This window comes from Colobus angolensis, unplaced genomic scaffold (assembly GCF_000951035.1).
Source record: "Colobus angolensis palliatus isolate OR3802 unplaced genomic scaffold, Cang.pa_1.0 Scaffold13, whole genome shotgun sequence".
NCBI lineage: Eukaryota > Metazoa > Chordata > Mammalia > Primates > Cercopithecidae > Colobus > Colobus angolensis.
This window is the reverse complement of record NW_012114252.1, coordinates 12,489,676-12,513,680: the sequence shown is the minus strand read 5'-3', so window position 1 is coordinate 12,513,680 and position 24,005 is coordinate 12,489,676. Positions and strand designations below refer to the sequence as shown.

General features: G+C 40.3%; 1 protein-coding gene across 3 annotated transcripts in view; it reads left to right on the top strand.

The window, feature by feature from the left end:
• Positions 1-24,005, top strand: part of FGF14 (fibroblast growth factor 14) — a 703,287-nt gene that overhangs the window by 473,221 nt on the left and 206,061 nt on the right. The window contains exon 1 of one of the 3 annotated variants that reach the window (XM_011933851.1): positions 21,015-21,403. The exons of 1 other annotated variant lie outside the window; for it this stretch is intronic. In XM_011933851.1, the coding sequence (XP_011789241.1) occupies positions 21,211-21,403 (193 nt within the window). In that variant the 5' untranslated portion in view covers positions 21,015-21,210. Of the gene's footprint in view, positions 1-21,014; positions 21,404-24,005 lie in introns of those variants that run through there. One more of the 3 variants, XM_011933850.1, reaches the window with a different exon arrangement.

Sequence of the window (24,005 nt, the reverse complement as noted above, 5' to 3'; positions counted from 1 at the left end):
AAAATACAATAGCTGGGCGTGGTGGTGAGCATCTGTAGTCTCAGCTCCTTGGAAGGCAGAAACAGGAGAATCAAATCACTTGAACCCGGGAGGCAAAGGTTGCAGGAGCCAAGGTCATACCACTGCACTTCAGCCTGGAGACACAGCAAGACTCCGTCTCAAACAAACAAACAAACAAACACTAAACAGCAATGAATTTTCTCATAGTTCTGGAGGCTAGCAGTCCACGATCAAGGTGTCAGTAGGGTTGGTTTCTTCTGAGGCCTCTTTCCAGGGCTTGCCCATGACCACCTTCTCGCTGCATCTTCACATGTTTTATTTCTGTGTGTGCACAATCCTGGGATCTCTGTGTATCCAGATTTCCTTTAATGTGAACACTAGTCAGATTACAATGGGACCCACCCGACAGCTTCATTTTTACTTGATCACCCTGTCTCCAAATGCAGTGGCATTCTGAGGTACTAGGGGTTAGGTCTTCAACATATGAAGCTGGGAGGAACATACTTCAGCCTGTAACAAATAGCTTCCATGTTAGTACCATAGATTCCTGGGAATTATTCTGATACATTCATTATTCTCAATTAGTTCCACTAATCCATAAAAAGACATAGATATAAAGAGAGTATTTTATCTACAGTGGCAGTGAGTTTTAAGTCTGAAATGTCCTTCAGGGCTGAGGCAGGCTTGGAGATGCTGTGACAAGTTAAAGTGCCATCCTTTTTAGCAAGGGGAGTTTGCATTTTTCACAGAGATTTTGAGTTGTATAAAATAGTCTTCATTACGCTGGTGTTTCAAACACCCCCATCCCTACCCTTTTGATCTGACATTTTTAAACAGATTTACTCCTGTATACTCATTAATTTTTCTGTCTAGGAAGAGAACATACATTTGCAAATATCTTATGGATGGTAAATTAAGGCTTTGTAGCAGTTGACTGAGTATTCCATTCTGAGCGTATTCTCTCATTCATTCAGTCCTTCATTTATTCTTTCAGCACATATTGACAATATACACCATGGGCTCAGTATTGTGGCGGAGATAGTGAACGATAGCATTCATTGCTTGCTCTGGAAACAGGAAAAAATAAGAGAACTTCAGGAAGAAGGCAGCTAGCTCCCAGAGGATAGATTTCTGGTGCTGACTGGGCATGGTGGTCCTACATTCTAAATCTTTTGGAACAGACACTAATTAAAATCTGTTATCCCATGATCCCCACAAACTGTTGAAATGTCCCTGAAATGCCAGTGTTTTCCTATCCACAGTCCCCTGCCTCTCATAGTTACAAGGTTGGAAGGCTGATACTGGCAACTGGTATTCCTGACTTGAGTTCTGAAATCAGTGGTGACTGTTACTTAGCAATGTTTAGGGATATGAGAGTGGCCTCAGGTATGGACTTTAGGGTACCTGAAGGCAAGTGGCAGGATTTGTGTATCCCTCACAATTCAGCTCTTCTCAGTAAACCACTAATAAATCAACTGTGAAGCTCTTTTCACTTCTCGACCATGTAAGTGCCCACAACCCTTGTGGGTCAGGCATTAAGAAGGAGCCCTGAGCTGGTCTCAGCAGACTGCAAACAGCATGACTGTGCCTCATCTGGACAATGGAAGGGAGAAATTCTCCTTTATAAAATTGTCTCAAGGATTAAATAAGGTAAGGTACGTTAAAGCTTGCTGCTGTGCCTGGCACTCAATACATATTAGTTTATACATGATGTTTAAGATCATGGAAAGATCCTTTCTATGACTACCTTCAAAATTTCCCCTTCATTGACCTGCCATAGAACCACCAAAATATTATCCTTTTGGGATTTCATATGATGTTTAAAAATCTCTAATCAAGGATTAAAACATCTCACCTAAGCAGGAAAATGTGATGCATTTGATGCATCCTCAAATTAATCAGTCACAGCTAGATGATAACTTAGAAGCTCTGTGGAGAAAAGAGACAATTTGCTGGATGGATAGAACATCTGTGTGTGTTTTGTTCTGGAGGACATATGTTTCTTGGGATTTGGTTGGTGTATTAGTCCGTTCTCATGCTGCTACGAAAAAATACCTGAGACTGGGTAATTTGTAAAGGAAAGAGGTTTAATTGGACTCATTGTTCTGCATGGCTGGGGAGGCCTCAGAAAGCTTACAATCATAGCAGAAGGCACCTCTTTGCAGGGCAGCAGGAAGGAGAGTGAGTGCAAGCAGGGGAAATGCCAGACACTTATTAAACCATCAGATCTCATGTGAACTCACTTACTATCACGAGAACAGCATGGGGGAAACTGCCCTCGTGATCCAATCACTCCCCACCTGTTTTTCCCACAACACATGGGAATTATGGGAACTGCAATTCAAGTTGAGATTTGGGCGGGAACACAGCCAAACCATAGCAGTTGGGGTCAGCTTGAGAATCAGGACCAAGAAGCACCTAGCCGCTCTGTCAGCAGAATGTGAGAAGTCAAAATTGCCTGGTTAGTGAGGACTCAAAAGTGGATTCTAGGGGCCCCAAGTAGCTGCTGCATGTAGCCCTGAAGGGGCAGAAAGGAGGATACTGCTCTTACATCAGCTTGCTTACATTGGCCTAAGCCTCATTTTAGGAAATGATGAGCTTTCCTTTATTATTTCAACTTTAGTAAGAAATATTTTATTAAAATGTATTCTTGTAAACAATTGCCCTTCTTTTCTTTCTTTGAGTTCAATGTACTGTATAGCTCCACAGTCTCCTTTTGTATCTCAGAGAGCCTAACACAAGTTATGCAAGATGAATAAGTTATAGGAGCCAATACAATATGTACAATATCGTGTCTATAGATAACAACACTGTATTACACACATGAAATCTGTTAAGAGGGCATATCTCATATTAAGTGTTCTCACTGAAAAATATTTTTAAAAAATGGAATTGAGTTTCCTTTGTAACAGTGGGAATCATGGAAATACCCAGCAGACAGTCAGCAGCAGGAGAACATTCCATTCTCCTAATCTCCACCAACCATTAGGGGGTCTTCATGTATAGAAAATGGCAGTGTAGAGTGAGGGGCATTTGGACTTCCAGAGAATCTGCATGCCCTAAAATTGGGAGTGGGATTGATGCTTCATTTGAGTTAATGGTTTTTGTTTGTTTGTTTTTTCTGATGCTCATTTGGCTTAATGTTCTTATTTGTTTATTTTGAATAGCACTTTATTGAGGTCTAACATATACAAAGTAGATAGGCAAACAGATCAATGAATTTTGACAAACGTGTAATCCCTGTAACCATTGCCCATATCAAGGCAAATAATATTTCCAGCACCCCAAAAAGTTGCCTCTTGATGCTTTCCCGTCAATCTCCCACCTCAGAGACAAAAATTCTTATATCTATAGATACCAGATTCCATTTTTAAAAATAGAATCATGATTGTGCTCTTTTGTGTCTGGCTTCTTAACTGCTCAACATAATGATGTTGAAGTTTATTCTTGTTACTGGTATACCAGTGATTTGGGCTTTCTTTACTGATAGGTAGTACTAAAATGTATGAATATACCACTTGGTTTTACATTCTCTTACAGATGACATTTGGTTTGTTTCTGTTGTGCTTTGAAGAATCAGCTGCCTTCACCTGCCACTGCAGCTTGCAGACTGCTTTCTGATTTAGCAACAACCACACTTATTTACCAAATCGTTTAAATGTTTCTTATCTTCCCATTATTTCCTTGCTAGGAAGAAAAGTCATCACTTAAAAATATTAACCAAATTGAATATAAGAGTTGATAGTTTTATGCTCAGCCAACAAGGACAATCCAAAATAAATTGTGAAATTAAAATGTGTTTCCTGCTCTGAATTATACATATATATATGTGTGTGTGTGTGTGTGTGTGTATACATATGTACAACACATACACATATATAAAGTATGATTTGTCAAATATATATACATATGAGCAATAATATTTAAAATAATATTTGGTTATCTAAATTAATGTAAGAAATATTGAATAATATGTAAAATTTAAGACACAGATTGATTAGATAAATATACCAATACATTATATGTATTTTTGTTTGTTTGTTTTTTGAGAGAGTCTCACTCTGTTGCCCAGGCTGGATTGCACTGGTGCGATCTTGGCTCACTGCAACCTCCACCTCCCAGATTTAAGTGATTCTCCCGCTTCAGCCTACTGAGTAGCTGGAACTACAGGAGTTCTCCCCTACGCCCGGATAATTTTTGTATTTTTAGTAGAGACAGAGTTTCACCATGATGGCCAGGCTTGTCTTGAATTCCTGACCTAAAGTGATCCGCCCGCCTTGGCCTTCCAAAGTGCTGGAATTACAGACACGAACCACCATGCCCAGCCTACCAAAATACATTATTAATAACTGCAATTCAGTAGAATTCAACAGAAATTCACGAAGACTATTTGAAAATCTTGTACTGGATAACTTCTTATTTATTACTCTCAAAGCATTTGTTCTGTGAATAATGGAAGAACCTCTAACCTCCCATTATTCATAAAACAAATGGGAGTTAGAGTTAGACACAGAATGTCTGCAAACACATGCAAAGAGGTCAGGAAAAGGGGCATCGATAACTTTGGTTAGTTTTAATGGATTTGCTTGAACTTGTTTTGAAGGATAAAAATAATTAAATTAAGTTTTTAAAATATTAAGAACCGAATATATAAAATATCACTAACTTTACTGATAATAATTCAGTGATTTTCATATTATGATCAAGTAAGAAAGATGGAGATAGAGTGAAAAGTTATGACAAAAATAGACTATTTTAAAAAGAAACACACCTAGGAAGAAATGGGACTTCAGGACATCACTGGAGCTTGTGAGCTGTTTCGATCTTCCCCTCAGCTCCTATCTCCCATCTCACCAAATTTGATCTCAAAATTCATTGGATTGGATTTTTGTCTTTCTCTAAACTTGTCTACCATGTTAAACACTAAAGCCAAATATATCTTGGCCTGGGATTTCAGAATCTGTTTCTTGTCCTCACAACTTTTTCTAAGTGCTTTTTTTTTTTTACTGTAATTTTAAAAGGGAGAGGGATTTATCAAAAGTAGATAGGGGCAACCGACTGACAAATAACTTCATTTTAGGAAACTTGCCTATCTCCTAATTCGACTCAGCCAGTAGTTACTTGTGGTTCAAGAAACAAAACTTCCCCAGTACTACCCTATGTAAATCTGTAATTTTATTATCAATTTTTATGTTTTGTAATTTCTTTTTTGTTTGTTTGAGATGGAGTCTCACTTTTGTTACCCAGGCTGGAGTGCGATGGCATGATCTTGCCTCACTGCAACCTCCGCCTCCCAGATTCAGGCGATTCTCCTGCCTCAGCCTCCTGAGTAGCTGGGATTACAGGCACCAGCCACCAAGCCCAGCTAATTTTTTTGTAGTTTTAGGAGAGACAGGGGTTTCACCATGTTGGCCAAGCTGGTCTCAAACTTCTGACCTCAGGTGATCTGCCCACCTCGGCCTCCCAAAGTGCTGGGATCACAGGCATGAGCCACTGTACGTGGCCTGGAATTTATTTTTAAAAAGCAATGAAAAGAGCACCATACACATTTTCCCATGGGCTCAAAATAAAGGGCAGACTGTCTTCCATGAAAGAACTCTGTTTTCTACAAACTAAAAGGAAAATTGCAGAGCAAGGCTACAGGTCAGCATATGAAAGAAATACATTTCCACAAAATATTTGAAAAGATATTGCCTTAATTTTAATGGAATGCCTGATCATTTATATAATATCTTAATATTTGTCATTGATCTTGGAGAGCTTTTAGGGAAAGTTCTTATAACTGATACATTATTGGTTATAAAACCCACCCATCCCCAGAGAATCATTTAGAAGTGTCCTATTTGATTCCAGTAGGCAGCTCTTTGGAGCTCTGCTGAACTCAAGTAATAAACTAATTTCTAATAGGAAATGTGGTGAAGAAGGCTTAGGAGTGACATGGAGCAAGTTTAAAATGGTTCAATAGCATCCTTCAGGTGCTTTGCGAGGTACAAATCCACTGAAATACTTATTCCATTTTCTCCATGGTGTGCATTTCTGATGTGAGGCTTTCACATGGGCATCAGTATCCTGTCCGGCTCACCCAGAGAAAACCAACCTTTCAAAGTTAGTCAACAGCTGTTCATTGAATCGCTTCTGTGGGGCAAGCACAATGCTAGCCTCTGAGGGTAGACTGGATATGCAGTGAACAAAACAAAGTCCCTGACTCAGGGAAGCTGAAAATCTCTCATGCCTTTCAAACATGGTGGAGGGGGAAAGAGGGGAGCAGCCTGTCCTAAGGTTTTCAGAGAATTGAGATAATTGCAGCCTCATTTTGAAGTCTCTTGGTGTTATGACTAAAGAGAACATCAAAATGTATATTCTGAAGAAGTGCCAAAGAAAGCGAATGCAAACTACTAACTAAATTGCTGGTGAAAAACCAAGAGACAGAAAAACGAGTGAAGACTTGGAACTGAGACATTGTGAGGGAGAATGGAAGGAGCTGGGAAGCCAGGACCAGGAAGAATGAAGAAGATGGGAAGGGCTCCTTTGCATTCCGGAGACAAGCAGAAAAAAATCTACAGGGTTTGTGTGATCTCAGCAATTGCTCTCCTGGGTGGGTCAATGTCAGTGAGGTCTCCTGAAACTAAAGGAACAGAAGTAAATAGGGTAGGTTTTGTCATAAAATATTTAAAGACCATCATATGGCCAATAAGGGAAAGATGACTGAACATTTTAGAAAACCAGGCTTTGGGGCCAGTTCTGAGAAGGGCATGCTAAAACTCAAGCCATCTGAAAAAAGGAGAGGGGTAAGTTTATTGGACTCTTCGTTGGACTGTTTCAGTGGAAAACAGACATCCTCTTTACAGGGTTGTTAGAACACTGTAGGATCAGGTGATTATAAGGCCCCTTCCTACTGAACTTTTGAGCGGAAGAATACATGTGGATTTAATAAACTAGCCTCTGGAACTCTATGTGAAAACAGTTACTTTAATTTTCCTTGGCATACCTAGAGGGATTAGCAGTATTAGTTTAACTCTGTGTGTGAGTGTGCGTGTGAGTGAGCATGTTTGGAATCTACAATGACAGGCAAGGATTGTTACAGCATAAAATAATTTTCTTCTGTGAAGAAAATGAAATTGAACTGTTCATACCAAGTAGCCAAGGAAAGTTGATGGAAAAAACTTTGCAACTGACTGAGTCCCTCTAGGCTAAAAAGAAAAACACTGAATGATTGTGTAACCACATAAGGAATGTTATGAAAATGAAGTATTCCAGTGGCTGCAATTCATTTCTGTGTTTATCAATACAGCATTAACACTAGGATATGGGGACATGAGTGTGCTATAAATACAATGAAGTGTGTTTACCCAGGAGCCAAAATATGACCATAAAGAGAGCAATGTTTTATTGCAGGAAATTAATTTGGCTCTTTTTGACATAAGACCTTATACATACTCTCAATATATCTCTAAAAAGCTATACTGAAGATTGCAACCTTGATTTTTCAAGGAAAAATATTTTGTTATTTTTTGTTGGGTTTCTCGTTTGGTTTGTTTTTTCAAATGTCTTATTGGAACAGAACTATTTCATGTCTTTGAAAACAGAAAGGGAAAGGAAAAAATTTGATGTTTAAGAATTAGAAATGCCAGGCTTTTGATATCATATAAATAGAATAAGCTCTCACGTTAAAAGAAGTAATGGGATGAATTAAAATTTAGAAGTAAAGCCCTCTAATCAGCTGGTGGATATCCACAGCTTGCTCCGCAGCTGAATACTTTTTCCTTTATGTATGTGTTGCCCCTTTTTCCTCTTTTCTATATGAGCACCTATATTAAAAACAAAGTCAACCTTCTATGATTATGCAAGTTACACATGCTTCTTGTGAAAAACCAGGGGAAAAGTGCAAAGAATAAAAAACATAAAGGACTACAACCTGCCACCTACTGAGAAACACTGTTTATACTTCACTTCAGTCTATTTTATGTGAATGTGTGCATGTGTATATATATATGCACATATATGTATATATTTAATGATATCTAACACACATATAAACACAGATGCCATATCATGTGTACATTTTTAAGTCCAATGACCATGTCTCACACATTAGTAGAAAAGCATGGGAAGAGGTCAGCATAAAAATAGTGAGATGACATGACAATGCCCAGTTAATTGAGTGGGTCATATTGCAAACCTATATGGAAAATAGCCCTTCAAGAATTATTATTTAATGTTTATTAGCTTAGCTGGTTCCACAGCTGATACGAATGTCCCCAGTGACATATGAAATTCCTAATTTGGTCACTGACAGGCTTTTTGTATCCTTTCCCCTGACACAGATTAGGCTGCTTCCACTTGTCTTCACAGATTAAGCTGTGCCCGTAACTCAGGGTTCCTCTATTTTGACATTTTCTTACTGCAGTCCCCATACCCACCTTGAGGAGCTGGTGACTATCTCCCATCTTTTTAATCTCAGCTCCAGGTGTTATGTTTCCACGAGACCTTTCCTAACCCATACCAGGTGGAGCTGACTCTTTCCACTGTTCTTGTACATGCTTCGCACACAGCATCTGAGACACTTAGGCACAAGTGCCTATGCTGCCATCTTCCCTGCTATATTCTGAGCCACTCGCGGGGAGATGCCTGAATGCTGGGTCAAGTCCAGTGGTGCAGAGTTAGCGCTCAATAGATGCATTAATGTAATGAATTTTTTGATGATAAATAAATAAAGTTTGATCATATAAACCAAGAGGGTAAATCTTTCTGAAAGTTACATTTTTATGAATACATTGACCAAGGGAGGCCTATTTTGCAAACATCGGAGGCAGTAATTCATATCCAACTCAGAGTATTTAAGAATAGTATGTATATCTGCATAGAAAAAAATAACGGACTGTGCTTAACAAGAAAAGAGAGAGGATAGCCATGTTTCAGAAATGTTCTGGAGAGAGTATAATGGCCACTCTTCTGCATTGTAGCCAAGGTCTTCTGAGAAGTACAGAGCTGTGATGGAGAGGTCGTGGCACGCCACATCAGGAGAGGAGAATTCAGGCTGGGAGCTGCTGCCAGTTAGTTGTGAGCTTAGCAAATTACCTAACCTCCATGAGCCTCAGTGTGTTGATCAATAAAATGGCATTATTAGTTTAAATCGTCTCTAAGGCTACTTCTTGTTCTAACATTCAGCCTGGCAACAGAGCGGGACTCTGTCTCAAAAAAAAAAAAAAAAAAAAAAAGAAAGTAGGGAAAATAAAATAACAAAGTAAAATTTCAATTAAAAGCCATAAATGAATAAAATTGAGAAATATAATATGAAAATATGATTCTGATGCACAGTGACTTTCCCTGTTGATTGAAGTTAGCAAAAACTACACACACACACACCCTACAACAAGTTTAGGATGTTTTAAGTATACCATTACAAATTTCAAATTGTATTAGTTTTCAGTGATTTGAATAAAAGATGGTCCTCAAGTATTATGTTAATATGTACTAAAAATGTGTCTTTATTTTCATACTCATTATTATCAATGAAGCAGAGAGCCTGCATTTGGTTGACTTCCTTTTCCTTTGCATATGCCATTCTCTTTTATTAAAATGTTAGGAAGATCTCCTGGGCAGCAGACCCTCCTCTTCCTTCCACATGCCGAGTGCCCAGCTCATGGTCATCCAGAACTCCATAAGCCTCTGCCCACAAGGCCTCTTTTAGTGCTTCAAGAATAAAATTACCTTCTTCTAGAGAGGGACTTTTTTTTTTTTTAGGTCTTTTGAAAAGTTCTAGTGTCACCAGAGACGAAAGAGGGAAATGGGACCGAGGGCATGTGTCTTACCATTGGGTGGAGGATTAAAGACATCAGGAGCAGTCCAGAACCTGGAACTATTCCCTTCTGAGTCTCATCCTCCCTTGGACGAACACTGACTGAGTGCCTGTGGTGGGTCAGGCACTGTTCCAGGCTCTGGGGAGGTGGAGCCCCTGTGATCAGGAGCTGTGTGTTGGGAAGGCCAGGAGTGCGCAGGAGTCAAAGAAATGATCCCCAGAGAGGCAGGGAAGCTGAGAGTGTGTGCACATCATTGACTCACTGAGGGTAGAATGACCCTTCAAAGAGGCCAGAAAGGGGCACTTCCCAGTCCTGGAAATGAAACATATGACAAAGAGCTGGAAACTAGAGTATTTGAGTATCAGCTTTGAGTCTTGCAGCAGGGCAACAAGGACTCAGATCTAAACTTTCTACAGTACAAACACGTTAAACTGCTGTCTCCTATCTGTACTCAAATACCCATGACATAAACGAATCTGAAACTTTTCCTGCTAGAACTAAATCTCTTGAGAGGATCATGAAGCCCATTTCATGGAGAAATGAACACAAGCCTGTGAGCATGGCCAGCGCAGGCCTCTCCTGAGCACAGCTGACTGTATCGATTAGGTGTCTTGGGGAAAAAATTCGGTTTGGACAGTTTATCCCTCCCTGTTGGGGAGAGATTCATTTGCTGATATGTCTTGGTGCTTTGAAATATTTTATGTATTTATACAATACATATAAAACAAAACCTGTCAAGTGCAATGACTGCTATTCCTGACTCACAGCCAAAGACTTCTTTTAACGTTTGGGTACCCTCATCCCTGAAAGCCGTTTTCAAATCTCTGTAGAACCTCAGAGGAGGGCAAAGAGAGAAACAACACAAAAAGGCCAAAAGGGGTGAAGGAATGAGCAAAAAAACTGTGGTGAGCAGGGCTTGTCTCGGGGCCCTAAAATTTGTTTATTTAAAAATCTCCATGATGTTCTCTCTGAAATAATTCTTTTTCCTGTGGTTCCTCTTCCTCTGTCCACGTAAAGCTCTGGGAAATATTTCTGATTTCTTTGAAAATCTCTCACATAAATGGCACCTTTCCGTTTGCGGTCAGTGTCAACCTATACAGTTAAGGCAAATTCTTACCTAAGGAGCTAATCTTAAATGTCTAAAAGGAAAGAGCAATTATCTACTTCCCCTACAGCTATATAAAAATGAAAATGGAATGGGGAAAAAAGACTTGCAGAATCTATTTCCTTCATTTGGCAATAGCCTTAGGCCCCAAATCTCATTTTGCAAAGCATCACATGTCTAGCTTTAGTTTTATTTAGCTGGATTCTATGGTCTTAAATCTCATGAAAGACGTCTTATAAACTCAAGAAATTAAATTCTTCATGGATTTATGTGGGGCTTAGAAAAATGCATTCTCACGATCCATGGCGGAGCATAATGGTCCTGTCTCCACAATCACCGAGAATTGCTGTACATTTTTTTCTGAGAGACGCAATAATTAAAGTCATAAGAAATTCAGGTAAGCAGGTGGTACTAGAGCAGTCCAGCAAATGATAACACGTAACACTGAGCAGGGAGTAAAGCTGCCGAGGAAGCAGGAGCAGGCAATCATTAGAGATTCAATCAAGTAAACAGCTGGTGTTTAAAAAATTATATTGGTAGGAAACAGGACTCTCATTTAAAAACTGGCATTTGAAAGCAGCTATTCTGTCCATCAGAGTGGCGTTGGGTGGGTGACTGTCAAATGCTAGGTGGGATTCTGTTTCTGTGTGTTTTGGATACAGGGTAGGTGTGGTAGACGGAATGATTGCCTCCCCCAAAATGCCCATATCCTTATCCCTGCAACCTGTGAGTATGTGAATATGTCAATTTACATGATTTTGCAGATGTGATTAAGTTAAGGATCCTGGGATGGGGAGATTCTCCTGGATTATCTGGGTGGGCCCAGTGAAATCACTAGGATCTTGAAGAGGGAGGCATGAGGATCAGAATCAGTAGTAGGAACTGTGACAATGAAAGCAAGATGCAAGACATGGTCTGTGAGCCAGGAAGGCAGGCAGTCTCTGGAAGATTAAACAAGCAAACAAAAAAGCAGAGAAATGGATTCTTCTCTCAAAGCCTCCAGAAGGCTCGGCAGACATCATGATTTAAATCCAATGAGATTGATTGGGGACTGTCTACCTGCAGAACTGTAAGAGAATAAATGTGTGTTTTCAAAAGCAACTAAGTTTATGATAATTTGTTACAGAAGCAATATGAAACTTATACTGTAGGTTACTGAGAAAGACTCAGGGAAATAATTTAAGGATCTATATTTTTAGTAGTTACATACAAAGTAGAAACTAGGCTCAGGAATAAGGCATTAATTTAAAATTATAACATTTCCTGCATGTGTGCACTTTGGAAATTACTTTCCCTTGCATCTTTTAGAAGTAGATTACAAGATCAGAGGCAGATTAATAACAACTTTGCCAGAACCGGAAGGCTTCTGGTATTTAACTTGACTTTCTGAAACCCTGCACACTAAGGTACCAGTTGTTTCCAGAGATTAGAGCATGCAGAACCTGCAGGAAGAAGTGCCTTCTTAGTTACAGAGAGTTTTTGGAAGAATGTAGAATATAGTAGTCCCTGGTACACTTTCAGGTCATATAATTAAAGTGTATGATCTTTTATGCACTGGCTTTTACTGCATTTGTGTCTTCTCAGTCACCAAATTGGGCCAAAAATATGATAGCAAATTTGTGTGTAAAATAATGTTTTAAAAAACTGGAAAAATATTCCAAAACGTTTGAATGTTGGGATTAGAGACCATTTTTATCTGTCATTTATTTTTATATTCTAATTGTACTTTTATAGTCAGAAAATGTAGAATTGGATGTTGTATTCTCATTCTTTCTTTGTCCTCCTCTATAGTTGTGGGTTCTTATTCTTGCTTTGCTCATGGAGCTTTTTAACAATTGAATAAAAATTGTGAACCCTGGTGTTATCAACATGCACATGCACACATTCTTTTCAGCATAAATTTCAGGAGAATCACAGATAATCCTACACCCATCCTTGGAGCTTCTGGAAGTCCTTGGCTCCCATGTAAGAGTTCTTATTCTACCCTGGTCTCTGTGTCAGATACATGTATTTCAAACAGTTGTCTGCTGGGTGGCAAATAGTATGATAGAAAAGGCATGTGCTTAAGATCTGGTTCTTCCACTTCCTAGCTGTGTAATTTTGGCAATCGTTTAACATGTCTGGGGCTTGATTACCTCTTCTATAAAACAGAGATCATGATGTCCACTTCACTAGAACTAAAAGCTTTTCACAAACTATTATACGCATATTATTTGGATGTTTTATGAACGGGGAGACATATTCTTGTTCCTATTTAAATAATTATGACTGAAATATTCTCTAATTAATTTCCACTAACGATTATCCAGAAAATTTCAAATGTGAATGTACAAGTTCTGTACTGTGAAGGTAGTAATGAAAACAGGTTACTAAGAGGCGTGAACTGGAAGTTTGAAAATGGCTTTTTAAAAAAAAAATCACTATTTTAATTACCTTTAACAGAGTCAGAAATTAGTTGTGTGTTTTGGCACACATGCATACAAGCGTGTGTGTGTAGATGTACAAGTTTACATATGTTTAACTCATGTAGGCTTAATGCAAAGAACATAATCTCAATCCAGCTCACTTATTTCCTATGAAAGTGGTCATTCTAGAAATTATTAAAAAGAAACTCATTACAGTGCTAAATATGAAAAAGATTACATCACATGTGCATAGGGACTCTCTTTGCATTGAGATTATAAATGAACTTTCCTTTCTCAAACTTTCTTGGAAATTGAGTAATTTTTTTTTCTATTGAGGTATTCAATAGTGTTAAAAATTCACTGATCTATTATTAGAATGCTTGGTATTTTAATCTTCCACTACTGATTTAGAATAGGAAAAGATATGCCAATATTCACAACTCAGAAATGACTTCTATGCCCATTTTGGATTCACTTTAGTATTGAAGGCTGGAAGCTACTGAGAATATTTTTTTCCAATGTATTAGTGGGATTAAAAGAAAATCACTAAATTTGTAAAGCTAAACCATCTGCTAGTATCAATCTGGTATTTCTTCTATAGGAAAGAATGTTCACAAGTTTTTAGTATCAATAGTTTCTACTTTTCCTTTATTGAATCAAAACATTAAGCAATAATAAAATTCCTTCCAGTTTTTTAATAGTAGAACTGTGTTGCCTAACAGAAATAAATATATCCAGCAAAATTAATCCACAAAACTGCTATAACATTAATGCAATCACTTGGTTTTTGAAAATCTAATTTAGAATTATTTAATATTCAGTTAGATTATCCCTTGATTTTAAAGTAAAGGTCAATAATACTATCACAGAATAAATAAAGCATGATCTTGAACTTAAACTGTAGTGAGCAGATAAGCAGTCAGTCTTAATTAACTAGTTGAAAATTTGCCCCAAGTACGTACTAATATGACTTTTTAAATGTTCTTACAAATGAGTAAAAAATGAAAAGGGACATCAATATTGATTGCCTTTCCAGAAGTATCTCAAACATTTTCAAATAGAACCCATTTATCGAGGAAAGAGATGAAAACAAAGGCCGATATATATCATATTTAATTCCACTGAAGCTCACCCCAATAATTTTATAACAACTGTGGTTTTATATAATAATAATTTTATAATAATTGTGGAAAAAATAATGTTGGACTTTCATATTTTAGCTTTAATTTGGGAGATGTTGAAAAATGTCAAAAGTGATTCACAAAGGAAACCATGTGACAAAGCGGAGTGAGTCACTTAATGTATGAAAATGATCAAGTACACGTCATATTTTAGTGATTATTAGATGCCAATACTTTTTATGTATAAACACGTTTAAAATTCATATGCATATTATAATCTATAAAATAACGTAGCTGAATGAAGTGTTTTTATTTCTTTCATCAAAGTACCTAAAATAATCTTAAAATTAACAGCTTCTTAAATTTGACAAATTCAGGAAAAGCAAAATAGTGGCTGTGACAATGGCAGAAATGAAGGAAAAGCAGTAGATTGTTAGTTTGGAAAAATAACATGATAGAATTTAATATAGATATCAATGTACAAAATACGTTTTTTGGATTTTTTGTTCATTTGGAGGACAACTAAAAAACAAAATCCATGCGCGTTTTTGTTAGTAAGCCACATCGAAACTTATCTACTTGGAAGGCAAACAATGTATGCAACAAAGTCATCGAGAACATAATGGAACTCAGAATACGATAGGAAAAACTTTAGTAATAAATTCAACTTCAGTAAGGCTGTTTCTTGTTTATATACTCTCCTCACTTCGAGTTTATATACTTTTATATTTATAGATAACTTTAACAAATACATTTATCTGGTGTCAAATTCTATAATGGATTACATGATTAGATGTAGCAAATTTGAAAAGGGGCATATTGTCAATTTATCAGTCGACAACCTGAAAACAAGGAGGCAAGATAGAAAACTGTGTGTGCGTCTGTGTGTGTGTGTGTGTGTGTGCGTGTGTGTGTGTGTTAGGAAGTGTAAAGAAGTGGTGAATCACAAATACCAGAAGTCCATTTTGATTCATGGAATCAGTCTTACATCCTTCAGTAAGCCCCAAGGGTGTCACTGTTGAAATTCAGAACTCGAACTGCTTGTCATGTTTGGTTGAGCCTAAGTCATCAAGCAAAAGCTAAAGTATTTTCCGTATATCCTATTTATGAAGTTGAGATTGTGTGTAATCCAGATAGAATTTTAGGTGTCTTGGTGCTTAAAGAGATCAAGGATCTCTTTAGGTACCATGGGGTACTTCATCCTTGACAGACTGGGTTAAGCAAGATTTTCTCTTCCTCTTATTTGGTATTAACTGTCTATTTGTTCAGATATCCAATGTCTTAGTCCTTTCAATACACAAATCTTTTTTGAGCACCTACTTGCCTCGCACCATTTTAAGCACTGGATATGTGGCAGTAAACAAATGAGACAAAGTCTGTACCTTTACGGGCTTACATTTTAAACAGGGAAGACAGCCCAAATAAATAAGGAAAGTATATAGAAATTTTAAAAGTTGGATGTGCTACATAGAACCATAAAGCAGGGTAGCAAGAAGGAAATGTCTGTGTTTACAAGTTGTAATTTCAAATAGATTTGTGAGCAAAGATGTGAGGAAAGAATCAAAGGAGATGAGAGTCAGATGAAACAGCAAGTATAAAAGTCCTGTCGTAGGAGCATGCCAGGTGGTTTGATGGACAGCAAGTGGTAAGTGAAGGGAGATAAATAGAGAGGATGTCAGAGTACAACTGAAGGCAGAGGTAGGGCACAGATCACATGGGGCATGGCAGGCCACTACAGTGAGGACTTTGGTTTTGACGTATAGGATTTTTAAGTTACTACTGTAATATAATTGCCCAAAAGAAGATGGTGGTAGGTAGTAGTGGAGATGGTGAGAGTGATCATATCTTGGATATATTTTGCAGATAGACAGAATAGATCTTACACAAATATATGTGGGGTATTCAAGAAAGAAATGACGTTAATATGATACTGAAGTTTTCAGCTTGAGGAACGAGAATGAAGTTGCCATTTCAGAAGTGGGCAAGGTTGAAAGAACAGGTTTAAGAAGGAAGAACATAGTTTGGTCATGGCCATATTAAGCATGAGACACTTACCTATCAGACATATTTGTAGAAATATCAATATAGCTCTGTCTTTATTCAACAATTGCTGGTGTTAGTAGAGAAAGTATGAAGTTTTTACAAGGTGCCCTAGATTCAGTGTTAATTAGGGGTAGGTGGTAAGAAGTTTCCCAGAGAAGATACCTATGCTGAGACCTAAAGTATAAGCTCCATCAAGAAAGAGCCAAAAAGTCTCCTTATTTTTATTTAAAAATCTGTTGGCAAGGCATGGTGGCTCATGCCTTACTCTTTAGCTGCTGATTTTTTTTTTTAATCACCAAGAGGAGTATGAGGATGGGGCAACAGAAATTTTCTGGGTAGAGGGAACAACATACTTAAAGTTGGAGGACCAAAAGGATCATAGCATCTTCAGGAGACCATCAAGCACAGTGTACTAATTACCTTCCAAACTGATGCTTGTATAGTACTTTAGTGTTTTTAGAAGTACTCTCTCATAGGCCCTCATCATAGTCTCTGAAAGGTAGAGAAATGTTTTTATTATCAATAATCAGTTGGTGTGAAAGTAGGCTCACGGAACTCAGTTCACAAATCTAGTCAATAATTAAGGTTTGAACTTGGGACTTATTTCATCAAAACTTAAAATAATTTTGTATGTTTCTAATTATTTAAAAATTTGTCATGAATCCACTGTGGAGGGGGTGAGAAAATATAGGAATACATATATTTTGATATTGAAAATACATGGAAACCGCAAAAGAATTTACAAGATAGAAATGGGTAATCTGGAAGGTGATGATAATACAGTCATAGCTGTCATTTTCAATTACTTAGGGTGCGCCAGATGCGGTACTAGGATCCTTACATTTATTTACTATATTTAATCTCACAACAGTTGAAAAGGAGGTTCTGTTTTCATCTCAATTTGAGAGATGAAGAAATTAAGGCTGAGAGAGACTAAAGCAACACATTGGAGGTTATTATGCAGCTAGGAAGTTGCAGAGTCAAGAAATGAAGCAAGAACCTCTGAAATGAGAGTTCAGGCTCCCAATAGCTTGGTCAGGAGCTACACCACCTGGGCAGTACTTTATTTTCCTCTTTATAACCTCAAAGGTGAAATTAACAACTCAAGGAGGTTCTGATGAGTGAGAAATTATTTTCTGAACTACAGTAACCTTTACATTTGTGTTCACCGGTCCTGAATCGGTTTTCACCCTAGCTTTGTACACTCTTTTATCACAGCTTAAGACAGCAGATGGCTCTCTTGCGTTTTCTTTCACTTACCTCCATTCGTAAACAACTAAACAGCGTTTTGGGGAGGTAAAATGAAAACGCAGGGATTAAGCTAAAAGACCTTGATTATCCCAATGCTGCCCCCCTCTCCAAGCTCCCTTAAAATAGGAAGATATGTAGAAGAGAAATGACCGCTTGACGCTCCTGAAATTCACAGCCAGAATAGATGCCCGGAGACTCGAGTCCGCTGTTGCAGGCGCTGCGCCAGGGGTCGGAACGCTCGAGAAAGAAAGTATCTCTCGGTTATGGAAAAGCTAAAAGGCTTTGTGCTCCAAGGTGTGTTATTAATGTCGGTAGAAGCTATAAAGAATAATTTCCTTCCCACCTTGAGGGAAAAAAGTGAGAAACTGCTTTTAGGGGAGGAAAGTGTCCGAGACCCTAACAGCCAGCGCTTTTCTCAATCAAGCAGCGAACTTGCTTCTGCTGGGAGAGGTATCGCTGGGGCGGGATCCCTGTCCGCGGTGCTGAATGTCAGGCTGGTCTGAGGCTGCTGAACAACGAAGGGAGGGCTCAGAGAGGGCCAAAAACTGACCTCCTGACCCCCCAGTCCAAGGATTTGGGGGAAAGACTGCAGCACAAGAAAATACCTGCAAAAAATATAGGCACAGCTATAAGAACAAGAAGCTTAATGTCACTCTTTTCAAATTAATATAGTTGACACATACATCAAAAGGCTTAAAGAACCTTTAAAAATAAACTAGGTGTGTTGGCTGGGGAAGTCGTACTAGATTTAAGAGGTCACTATACTTAACATTTTACTTTTTTGAAACACTCACTGCAAGAAGCCTTAGATAATAAACCTGGATGCTTTAATCTTACAGACACCTGCAAATTCAAATCTAGAACTTCTGAAATGTACAAATGGCCTTTCTTCAATAATGGAAACCAAGAGTAGTGTCTCTTAATGTTCAGTAAGACTCATTTCAGTGAATTAAAACAACAAACACACTCGATAGCCATTTAATTAGTTATTTTCCTCTCTCTATAGACATCTTTCCCCTTTTAAGCAGGACTATAGCAACACAACATAAATGTACACTCACAAAAAAATGGAAGAAAAGAGACATATGAAACAAAATAAAGAGGTAAAGGCAGAGCAAAATAATTAGCATGCTCCTTTTTCTCACTTTTGCTATTTTATGAGTGACTAGGGATTGCAGGTTACTAGCAAAACAACTCTGGCATATTCCTGTTAATAACTGTAGAATTAGTAGAGGTAACTAGCAAAGTGTAGAAAATAAACTTCCACAAGTACACTTTTTAATATTATATATGACATACACAATCCTAAAGCCAATAATGCCTGCCTTAGATCTAAATCTACACACTCTCATCAGGTTGCATTTCCTTCCCAAAAGGAGACTTATTGGTTAACATGGAGTAAAGGTAACCAACAGCAGCCCAGCAGTGGCTGCTTCCATGGAGAAGCTGTGGATATGTTGCTTAGAGCAGAAGCTGCCCAGCCACCCTGTAATCTGCTGCACTTCCCCCCAGTTGCCTGGTGGCGAGTACTTTACTGCCTATTCCTGAGACAAAGAGAAAGTGTGTTTTGGTTGAGAACTGCTCCCAGGGCTGCCTGCGTAGTGTGCCTGCCCTCTTTCTGGCTCTAAAGCAGTCACTGGAGAAGAAGGTTGTTGCAAGTCTCTTGATTACCAAGTGAGTCTTCTTTCCCCCTTGCTTCACACTGAATTTCCAGAAGTCTAGTTTGAGCATTTCTTTTTCTTTAGCTGCCTGAGCTGATAGGCAAAGCAATGTAAAGGGACGGGGAGAAAAGTAAGAAGCCTGGAGTCAGAGCTGCACTTGTTTCTGCCACTCGGGTGTATCCTAGAAACCACGGAACTGTATTCATCCAAGCATGAAGTGTTTCTCTCCCAACCCCCCAACCCCCCCGCCCCGGCTTTTTGTTTTTTTCGGGTGCCCTCCACTGCCGCCCTTTCTCTTAGACCTTCACATTTTCAGTTATCCAAGAGAGAACCACTGTCGGGACACAGACAGAAAATCAAGGGGAGACGGCGGCTGTTGTATTTGAATTTCAGACACAGTTCAGATGGCTTTGCTCTCTGACAGAGCTTCTCTGCCCAGGGACACCAGAGGACGACAGCTGAAATTGGAGTGTCCTGTCTGGCTGCTTTTCACTGTCCCTGGAATAGTGTGACACCCTCCTCTGCCCCTTGTATGTCTGCCCTGACTTCTTCAGTATTCTCCTGGGCGTTTATCCTATCCAGCTGCTGTTCTGTAGCAGCTACTGCGGCAGTCATCTCCTCCTCCCAGGGCTGGGGAGCATATTTGGGAGTGGGGTCTTTCTATCTTGCATAATCACAGCTTCTCTCCTTCCCTTCCCTCCTTTTTGCTCCGTGTAGCCTTTCAAAATGACAAACCTATCCTTCCTGCAGCAGAAAGGAGGGTCCTGCAAGTTTGGGTGGACTAGGTGAGGAGTGGAGGCGCCTCCCTCCTCCTTCCACCCCGGGGTTGGGGGTGGCGGGGGGGCGTTGGTGCTTGAGGGATTAGCAGGGAGGGCGGAAACCACCTAGCTCTCCAACCACTGCTGAGAGTTTCTGTGCACCGGGAACCACGTTAAGACCGAGAAGCCCCAACCAAGCCGCGGAAGCCTCGGGAACCAGCGAGTTGCATCTAAGAAAAAGCGCCCCGATGTTCCTTCAATTCCACCTGCTTTGGCTCGGCCTCTTAGCACCCCACCCCTGCAATCCATCTTAGCTTGCTTGCTTATTATTTTTAAATCATTATTATCTTTACGTTTTGTTTCTTTCTGAAGAGGTACATCAGGAGGGGGACCACATAGGTGGAGGGGGTGTAGTGGGGTGGGAACGGAGCGTTTGATTAGAGATCTCAGGGGAGAAGATTGGTCTCTCCAGATGCTGATTTCCAAAGCACTTGACAATCGCTGGCAGAAGCCTAGAGCAGGCAGCGCCGAGGGCGGCACCGGCCCGGGGGCAGCTGGAGCCCGGCGCTGAGTCCTGCCCAGCGCGACCCGGACCGACGGACGCGCAGAGACCCTGCCGGGACCCGCCCTCCGGCCGGCCCCCGGGGAGCCAGCGGCCGACCGACTCTACCTCCTGCCCGGGAGGCGGGCAGGGCGAGAAGGCAGTGCGAGTGGCGGTGGCGACCCCCGCCAGGGTTCCGGCAACGAGCGGTGACCGGCAGCGCCCGCAGCCGCGGTCCGGTTCTCCACTCGGACGTGGCCAAGCAGCGGCGGCCACGACCTCCGGCTTCCCGGGATCGTCCGGCTGCGCCCCGGGCGCATCTGCGCGCCTGGTCCCGCGCCCCGAGGAGAGGGCGATGGGTCCCAGTCGGGACTGAGCGCCCCTTCCCCTCTCCCTAGTCCCGCCTGGCGTCCCCTCCTCTGCCCCGAGTGCGAGCCACGGTCTGCGCCGCCGCCTTCCCCTCCGGTGCCCCCGGCTCGCAGTTCTCCCGCGCCTTCCCTCCCCGGACCCATTCCTGGGGCCACCATGGCCGCGGCCATCGCCAGCGGCTTGATCCGCCAGAAGCGGCAGGCGCGGGAGCAGCACTGGGACCGGCCGTCTGCCAGCAGGAGGCGGAGCAGCCCCAGCAAGAACCGCGGGCTCTGCAACGGCAACCTGGTGGATATCTTCTCCAAAGTGCGCATCTTCGGTCTCAAGAAGCGCAGGTTGCGGCGCCAAGGTCTGTGGGGGTCACGGTCGGGAGATGCACCCTGGGTCGCCCCCTCCCCGCCTAAACGGAGCTTCTCCAGGGTCCTTCCCTCCCTCGGTTTTCCTGGCCCACCCTGGCCTCGGCCTCCCTTCGGAGCACTCCGGGCACCGTCGCGGGGACCCTGGAGTCCCCTGTCGGGCAACCTGTGGCCGCCGAGAAGTGCAGTAGCCAGAGCTGGCAAGTTGGCTGCTCCTCCCAGGTGGCTCCTGCCCTCCACTTCCCTGCAGGCTGGGCTCTGGAAACCTGTTCCCCCTGAGTCTCGGCTTCCCGGGAGGGAGGACAGGATCTGGCTCTGGAACCCCTTCCTGCCACACCCGGGGTCGAGCGGCTGCTGGCAGTCTGATCTGAGCTGGCGGGGGTTTCTATGGGGTGGGCCTGGCCTCACTTGGTCTCTGGGGTCTCCTGGAAAGCTCCCGGGTTCCCAGACCTTGGCCAAGTGTGGGGATCCTGGCGGTGCCCGCAGCGGGAGCTGCTGTAGAAGGAGTGGAGGATGTGTGACCTATGGCCCAGTCCGCTGAGGTTTAGCAGAAGGCTGCTTAGCGCGCAACCCCGGGCCCTGCAGCCCTTCAATCAAATCCTGGGATGGGGACAGAGGCTCAGGGAGTCTAAAGAAAGAATCCGAATTGCGGGGAGCAGGGAGGCTGAAGTAAAAATCCCTAATCTGTATCAGTTTTAAGTGAAAAACTGGCGAATTGCCTGAGACACAAGCCGTTACTATATAAAGGTGACTAGAATAGTTACCTTACTACAGGTATTTCTTTGAGAAACTAGTTCCGAGGATGACCTTCTTTTGCTGCCTTTGAAATGCCAGGGTCTGAGAAGGCATCCTATTCAGGAGCCAGGCGCTTTTGTCTCTCTCTCTCTGCCTGTCTCTACATCCAGTTGCTAAGGCTGGTTGTTTTGAGAGCATGTGGCGTGTTCTGTGGGGGAAATGGGCATTGCTGGCTTTTCATAACCAAGTGGGATTGGTAGGAAACATTGAAGACTATATTTACGTTAATGGGAGAATATGTTTGCCCAGCACATTACATTCTCGGCTCCCAGCTGTATTTGTTTTAAATGCCCTGTTGTTCCAAAGACGGTGGATAGAAGCGTAAGCTATACATGTGTTTCTCAGTGAGTGAGTGCGTGTCCTTACATTTGCAAATTGATGACCAAAAGTTTTGATGCTTTTTTTTTTTAAAGGCTAATGCTAAATATTTTAAAAGGACAATTGCTTGTTGTCAAGTTTAAGAAATTGGAGATTAGTTGCTCTTATCATCAGGCTTCAAAGGCAAAGATAGGAAGAAAATCAGAGTGGAAGTTCTGTTAGAGAAATAAAATTATATAAGTAAAATAGGAACTTCTTGTTGGAGAATTTGGGATCAATCATACTTTCAGACCAGTGTAGAAGCCATTAAGAAAAAATGGATTTTAATTTTCCACGTTAGCCTAGAGCCTTATTCAGCCCACCTTTGTGTAATAAGACCAACTCGACTGCCTTAATCACTGTTGATAGACGGAGGATTAACCTATTATGACTTAAATTGTGCTTATCCTCTTATGTCATCAAACAGACTATCTATTAGAACACAGTTTTCACCACATACAGCTCTGAATTGGCTGTCTACATAAAGTAAATTAACATACTATCTACTAAATAAGCTTATTTTAGTATGAACAATGATTAAAACTTGTGTGTATTTCTTAAGAATATAGGCAGTAGATTATTTTATAAATATGAACAATAAATGTTTTGTGCCATATTGGGTGGCGAAGGAGGATTTGCCTTACACTTAATGAATTTTCAGTTGAGGATTTACTTTTTTGCCAGTGTAGAAAGATATCTGTGTTTTCTAGTGGTCCGTTTCTCCATTTTCAACCCTGACTGCTCTGTTGGTATTCCTGATTTTGAAATGATAAGCAATCTTCAATGTTCTGTAAGAAAAATACATTTGAGGTCACTTTTCTACCTTACTTTTGACAGGAAAGTAGAAGAGAAGATATGTTATAAGGAAATTTTATGAGAATTTTTTATTCTTCTTATATTTCTTATGTATAAGTATATACATTATTCAGAGGAGAAAAATACAGATATATCTCTTCAGTATCAGAAAAGGATTAATTTATTAGTGTCACTAGTTTTAAGCAAAACAAATATTAAGACTTTATGTTATGTATATTATATATCGACATTTAATAGTATGCTTTTGTATTATTATATATAACAATATAATTATTCATTTATTTAATTAAATATTATTTTAGGACATATTTTCAAGCATAGCTCCCTTCTTATGCACTCTTTACATAGGAAATGGCCCTCAGAGAATTTTTAAAAATCATATTTATTAATTTAAAGATACATTTAAGTCTGATGGTTTTATATGTCTTTATAGCTGAAAATAATTAATATAACAATTATTGAATCTTTCCAATCTGTCAGGCTTTGTAGCAGGTATCATGTATATAAAGCAGTGAACAGAAGAGTTGAAGTTCCTGCCATCATGGAACTCACAAACATGGGATAGAGAGTCATTGCCTATGGAAAGGAACAAATAAGAAATGATAAAATTCAAAGTCCTATAAAGCA